The sequence below is a fragment of the Balearica regulorum genome, chromosome 3, assembly GCF_011004875.1.
Source record: "Balearica regulorum gibbericeps isolate bBalReg1 chromosome 3, bBalReg1.pri, whole genome shotgun sequence".
Lineage (NCBI taxonomy): Eukaryota > Metazoa > Chordata > Aves > Gruiformes > Gruidae > Balearica > Balearica regulorum.
Window position 1 is genome coordinate 10,339,886 of NC_046186.1, and position 7,814 is coordinate 10,347,699.

General features: G+C 36.7%; 1 protein-coding gene across 1 annotated transcript; it reads right to left on the minus strand.

The window, feature by feature from the left end:
• Window positions 1-821: 821 nt before the first annotated feature.
• TDRD15 (tudor domain containing 15) lies at window positions 822-6,728 on the minus strand. Its single transcript, XM_010308225.2, has one exon. It carries the CDS (start codon window positions 6,714-6,716, stop codon window positions 822-824), a length of 5,895 nt encoding a protein of 1,964 aa, XP_010306527.2. The 5' UTR covers window positions 6,717-6,728.
• Between the last annotated feature and the right edge of the window lie 1,086 nt (window positions 6,729-7,814).

Genomic DNA, 7,814 nt, shown 5'->3' on the forward strand with positions numbered 1-7,814 from the left:
GCGTCTCTCCCATAAATAGGGATCCAAGGTTTTGGCTTAGTGTTAGCAAACTTTCTCCTAATCAGAGAAAAGATACTCACATGGGAACTCTGGAATTAGAAAAAGAGAAGAATATGCTTGGCATCTTTGTTTTCTGGGCATCCAAAACAAGGAGACAACACTACTGTAAACCAGATGTTACTGCAAATAAAAGTTTTTTATATATATATATATACACACACACACACACAAAAATTGTAAAAGCATTCTGACAGAAAGGTTTGCCAAAATCATGATTGTCTAAACAAATATAACAAGAAATCTTGAAAGGGAAAAAATATAACAAGATATCTTGAAGGAAAAAAAATATACTGAGAGCAGTATCTGTATCAGGTTTGGGTTTTTTTTTTTTTAATGCTGTGAAGAAGTACTTTCCTAACTCATTATTCAAATAATTCTTCTGATAGGATCTTCACATTGCCTTTCTAGACTGTGGATCATCAGAATCACAAGTCTCAACCAATGCTTCTGGTAGCAGATATTCTCTGTATTAAGTCAGTTTTACATTTTTTGTCATCACAATGCTGAAAAAACAACTTCTTCACAGTACTGTCCATCTTTTGCAGTTTTTCTTTCAGTGTTATATGAACTCAGATCATACAATGATATTCCAGCACCCACTTTACCAGACTTCCTTATTTTAAACTTTATCACAGATAGTCCTATACTTCAGATACTTTTTGTTTTACTACTTTATTTCTGTCAGCAAAATAAGAGTTTTCATCATAGTTATAATCTAGTTCAGAAAGGGAAGCATAGTAACTACAATTTGGACACTTAGGCTACAAATCTGTTTTTTCTGATTTAATTCTGTCAACTGGAATGAGGCAGCACTTACTTCTAGAGTAAACTGCATGGCCAGCAGCAATTAAGGCATACGCTAGATTTTCCTCCTCATACAGAATATCCACCTCTAATTTCATTTCAGAGCCATAGTGTTTAAAATTAAATATCAGACTAGGTTTACTAAGAAGCTTCTGAAACAGAAGCTTAGCTTCATCACTCCAGTATTCCCCCTTGGCAGGAACCATATCATGTAAAGAACAAGAGTGTGCCAAGCGTGGTATATAAGACAGACTTTCTGGAATAACCTTAAGTTTATGGATATCAGAGTAAGGGATGCTCTTCAGAAAGCCATAATCAATAAATGTAAGAACAACAGACTGACTTGTTACTTCACTAATTTCTGCCCTGTTCCACTGTGTTTCCAGTCCAAACTTGATCAAGCAGCTAGCACCAGGAGCCACAAGTTCTTTTGGCAAAGCTGGCAAGTGGTCAGGAAGGTCAGAGAGCAGCAAAGACAAGTTTTTCATGCAATCAAATAAGACTTCAAACTGGATGCAGAAGTTTGAGGGATCAGTAACTGCAGTTGCAAACCCAGAATACCTTCTGCCACTCTGCAGCAGCATCCATGTGATTGAATTTATCTTGAACGATGGATCAATCTCCATACAGTCTGCATTACTGGATTTTTCTGGTCCAACAATAGTTGGACAATGACTTAAGAACTGGTTCAAATACTCCTGAAGCAGAATTTCCCCTATTAAAATATCTACTTCCCAGATATGAGAGGATTCCAAGTATCTCAAAAACAAGATCCTGATTTCGTGATCCAGGAGTGCATTTACTACATGGACAGATTTAATTTTCTCCAGTTTCTTAAACCAAACCCATCTACAAAACACAGCTTGTTTAGGAATAGTTTTAATCTCATCACTGAGTATCTTTGCATTACTTAATGACACCATCTCATACTTGCCATAATCCATGAAAAAAACTAGCATTAACTTCTCCCTGACAAATTTCTTTATCACTTTTGATCGATACCACTTCAAGTTCCTTTCAAATTTTGTCATGCATTCCAATCCTTCTTCAATGTCATCCACTCTAAGCAAATCACTTTTTTGTGCTTCTTTGACAAGCATTATATTTAACTCATGTAATATTTGCAAATTTCTAAGTAACTGTACATGAAATTCTCCACTCTCTGAAATATTAATTACTTCTGCTCCTTCTACCTGTCCAGAATTTAGATCTTGAGGAAGGACACTGAAGGGTATTTTAGAAGTATTTTTCATTCCAACAGCCTTAATTTTACTTTTACCAAGATACTTTCTACCTTGAGGATTACCATCTGTAACCGGAATTTGTTTTGGCCTGTTTTCCTGATTATGACTTGGTGTGTTTTGCCACCTTGTCCTGCCTTTTTTCTGCAAGTCATTAGACATAGACTTTCCATCACAAATTACATCTATTTCCCATTGCTCTCCATGTTGCTCTAAGAACTTGCAAGCAACTAGCTTGTTATTTATTTCGCTTACAAAATAGGAAGTACTTTCATCAGTCCAACTTTCATCAGGATCACCTTTTGCTCTACTAAGGAAACAATGAATACTAAGCCTTGGCAAAGTTAAGAACTTCTTCTGAATCTTGCGTATTTTTGAAGGACTTACAACTGCTGCATTACCATAGTCAATGAACTCTACCTCAAAGGAGTTTCCTGGTTTCAGAGTTTTAATAACTGCTCTATAGTAAAAACAATCAGCATCATGCTCTGCTACAACGAGATCCCCTACCATGAGCTCATCTAAGCAATTTTCGTGACCTATATTCACCATGCTTTCATTTAGTTCTTCTGCTAGTTGTATTATTAAGTTTTCATCCTCTGCAAGCTGAACATAGAAACTGGATGGACTATTCATATGAGAAATATACCCTGCTACTTCAGAATTTGCCTGAATATCACGTTGAGGAAGATCGATGAATTTAGGTATATTTTTGTTACTCCTTTCCTGCTCACCTGTATAATTTAGTCTTTCATTATGAGATACAGAGCGAGCAGTTATTTCCTTTGAATTTAAAGCAGGATGACAGAGTGACTGAGAAGCAGGCTCTCCAATCAGAGGTTCCTCTCTGTGCTCCGGAACATCACTGACTGTATTTCTAAAACCTGGTTCTTCATTGTCCTGTAATGTTAGTGATTTTGAGGGACCACTACACAACTTTTGTGTGCTACATGCAGTTTGCTCTTCATCTTCAAAATTCTGTCCACTATCTGTCTGATAACATTTACCATATACTTGGCATTTCACTTCAGTTTTCAATTTTACTCTTTCAAGATTTTTAACAGTTACTTTATTAATTCCTCTGTCATCCTTCACGTGACTTATCACTCCTCCATTACTTCCAACAAAATGTTTCGTATAGTTTTTCAGTGCCAATTCTTCTAATATTTTTTCTTTAATTTTCTGACTTACTTTAAGCTGTCCATCATACAACTCCACAACAATCTGTCCATCTGATTCTCTGGATACAATTGCAGCCTTCAGCAGTTTACCAAGGAATGTTTCCTCAAACCACCTAGTAACTCTTGCTGGAATTTTTGTCTTCCTAAGATCTGACAGACAGCATTTAATAGCTTGCATGGGTGTAAATATTAGGTCAGTGGCAGTGTCTGGAATAGGCATCACCTGGTCTGTCTCTACCATATTCTTATTTCCAAAATCCACAAAGTCAGCACATAGATAGGATGTTGATTCCACAGGAAAAGCCAGAGCTCTATAAAAGAGACCATCTTCAAAGTATCTGGCTATACATAATCGCGTATTGCTGGTATCATATTTTGCATTATTTGACATTTTACTTACGACAGTAACCTTCTTCATCAATGCCTCTATAGTTTCAGTGTTTCGATTAAGCTGACAATAGAATTTTGAAGGACTATGTATGTGAGTTATATAAACCTCCTCCTCACTTCCAACTTTTATATTAAAAGATGAGTAGCAAAAACTGTGTGGAGAACCCAAAGATGCAAGGTTTCTCAGACCAACATATTCGGACTGGGTGAGACCACATTCTCTGAGGAATTCGTCACCACTAATAAATGGACTCTCCAAGTCAACTATATTGCACAAACATTTGGGGCTTACAAGAATAAGAGCATAAATAATGCAAGTCAGTGGTCGTCTAGCAATGAGGTCTTCAAAATGCCTACGCACTTCTTCAGACCAATTAAGTGAGTCAGTCGGTAAGGGTACATTTTTAAGAGCACATCGAAACGCTTGACTTTCCAGAGTTAGGAAGTCTGGAAGAACAGCTTGAAGATCTTGAAGTAAAACTCTTTCCCGATAACCATAGTCTACAAAAACCACATCAACTTCATTTGTGGATACTTGCTGCACAACAGTTGCTCTGTACCACTTTCCATCTTTGGGATATTTAACAATACAGGCAACCTGTCCAGTTTTGTAAGGATTGGTATGCTCTTTATAGTAAGTTTGAATTTGTTCCATTAATTTATTTAGCTCTGGCAATTTGCTTTGCAACTGACATGAAAAATCTGCTGGGGAAACAATGTAAGAACACACCACTTCAAAAACAGCTCCTGGCTTAAACATAAACTCTTTATAAAATAATTTTTTCTCATGTACCAATTTATGCTTTCTAGAGATAGCTCCTTTTCCAAAACAGGACAGCACAACAGATTCTCTCAGCACTGAAGGCACACTTAATATTTTTTCCTTCTGAAATTTCTCACCACTTCCAGATACCTTATTTTTATGATTACAGATGCTCCGTGCATTTACTTTTTTTTTTTTTGATTTGTCAGGATTCAGGGCTTGACTTTTTTTTTTTTTCAAATTTAGAACAGAATCTGATGTCTTTTCCCAGTATTCAGCATATCCAGCTTGAACCATGCATGTGGCAACATTTCCTTGCTGCAAACCATTCTTACACTGCACATTAACAAGATACTTGTTGTTTTGCTTTCCAATGACATGAAGCAGGAGTTGTTTGTTAAACACAATTTCTTTAAAGAAATCAGTTTCCCTTTTAACCCACACATCATCAACAGGAAATGTACAAGCAAGGGCACAACACATAGCTAAAGCTGGTAAATAAGAAAACTCAGGAAGCAATGTTTTCACATCATAACAGGGTACTGTATCTGTATTTCCAAAGTCCAAAAAATAAACAGTAATATTTACATGAAGCACTTCAATGACAATACCCCGATAATACTGCATGTCTTTGCTAAAGCGGGCACAGCACAGCAATCCAGGTTCTGGGTTTTTAAGTACCATTTCATCAGCTCCACATCGGTTATATGCATCTGCAATATTTTTCATCAAGGCTCGAAATTCATTCTGATATTCACACGTCTGAATACAGAAGTCAGATGGATTTATGACATATACCACGACAGCAGTATGGAAAGAATTAATTTGCATTTCTACTCTTTTGCAGCAACTTGAGAAAGAGATATCCCATTCAGGTAAGCGGATGTTTGTATGTTTATTTCCAGTACAATTCCTAAATGAACTGTATCTCTCATCACATGGTTTGTAGTTTACAGCAATACTTTTGATTTTTGTTTCTGAAAGTGAGACACATGATGCAGCTGCCTCATTCAGGTTTTCTGGATGCTTAGCATCAATTCCAGGATTTTGACTTTGCAGCGTAATATAATACAAGTGGTTAACGTCATTGAATAAATCAACATGGACACATACAGAAGTTTGTCCTATCAAGGCCTGTATAAGTTCTTTCAGCTGAATTTTTATTACTGTTTCATCCTGACTACCAAAACAAGACAGCGCACACGGAAACGAAGTCATTGGTAATGCCATGAACTCCACTTTAAGTTTATGAACACAACTAGATGGCACAGCTTCAATAGTGCCAAAATCCATAAACCAGACTTCCACACGGTCAGAGAGAAGCTGTTTTATCACTCCTCTATGCCACTGTCCACTTTGCCTTTTGGCAGCACAGAGTAGCCCTAAACTATCAAAAGATTTATCATTCTGCGTACTGATAGCTTCATAGTACAAATGCATAGCTCCTGTCAAATCTTCCAGCTCTTTCTGCCATTTCTGTATCTGACAGTAAAATTTATTTGGGCTTACTGCAACAGTTATTTTCACATTTTCTTTACGGCCAACAGGTAGACGTGGAAAGAGATCATCTGGAACTGGCCAAAAATCCGTTGGTTTCTCAGAATTAGTGAAAGTAAGCACCTCCTTGACTGGATACTTCTGTTGCAACAATTGTGGCACTCTCTTACAAAGCATTTCTTGGGGAAACACTCTTAACGTTTCTACAATAAGACAAAATGAATCTCCATCAATAAATTTTCCTAACTGCAGTTCGAGAACATCACTAATGATCTTTGGCACTTCTAGAATAAACAACTGGTACGGTGTAACAGCTTTCACATGACCTGTAATCTGTAATCCTACCAGAGATGAAAAATAGTTAATGGCTTTTGGACCCCATTTTTCTCCAAGAGGAAGTATGCTTGCAAAAACACCCAAAACCACCTTTGGAGGCAGCTGAAACAATTCATCACAAGCAGAAGCAAGATGAGTTTCCTCAACCATCAGCACTTGTCCACTGTCTATAAGAAAAGCCTCACAGTTATTCTCTCTCTTTTCCAGAACTCTTCCTCTATGCCATTTTCCTTCTGTGTCTTCCACCAAACAAGATCCACCAACACAGACATTATCTTTTACTTTGAACACACGTTGTATTTCATTTTGTAATATGTAATAGTCAAGCTCACATCCTGCCTCGTATTGACCCTGGAACATTATAACCAAGCATTCGGGATGGCATTCTACATGAGTTATCTTCAGATTCATATCTACATTTGGTGAGGGAGTCAGAGATTCCATTCTGTCTGCAAAGAAAAGGAGTAAGATCAGCCTGATTATTTTCCTTATTTTTTTGTCAACTAATTCCTTACATGAAATTTGTATTCAGAGGTTTTAACAGCATATTATTACATTTCTGGTTAAAATGTACACTAAGCATTTAACAACGTGATATTTTATGCAACTGGGATACACAACTCAATTCTCTTTGTAAAGAGATGTTCAGACAACATCTGAAAAAAGTACCTCTGGACTTGTTCTTGTGGATAGACTAATTTTATCACTTAAGAATAACTCATAATCAGAAAGCTGTTCCCAGAATAACACAGAGAATTAAAGACTATATCAGAAAACGGGGGGTGGAGAAGGGAAGACAGACATGCAGGGATGCAGAACAGGACAGGACAAACAGCCAGGAAGAGAACTGTATTTCTTCTCAAAGAAAATTATTTCTGCTCAAAAAACCAAAAGAGTGGAAAGCAATTCACGTTATTTATACAATCTCTGCTCATCTCACAAATGTTACTTACATTGAGTAAATTTAACTGCAAATCTCTCCAAAGGAAATCCAATTCAGTGTTTCATTGTATTATACCTGCAGTTACAAGGAGAGTTTACCTGCAGAAGTATTTCCAGTCTGTTGCTCACCTTTTTAAGTGATGAAGGACTCCTCCCCTACTCACCCTGCTTTTTCTGTGTAAATCACTTCTTCAAATCAATAACATCTTATAGCACTGTGCTTTACTGTTTACTTAATCTGGCTGTCTATGTACTATCAGATATAACTGTAGCACATTGTAAGTTTTCATAATTGCAAGGACATACAGAACACATTACCTATGTCCAATATTTCTGCACTGACCATCAACAATTGAGACAGGTGTGTTTTGTACTGTCTCAACACTCCAATTCTGACAGTTTAAGCATGTTCAAACCCTTCAGACACTTCTTTGACCTTCATCTATAATCTGGTCTTCAAGATCAGCTTCCAGTTCCATTCAAATTTGTCAATGAATCTCTGATTTCACATTGTTATTTACTGTTATATGATAATAATTAAACCAAGCAATTCTACAAAATAAACTGCTGTTCTAGCAAAGTAATTAGGGGTAGACAACA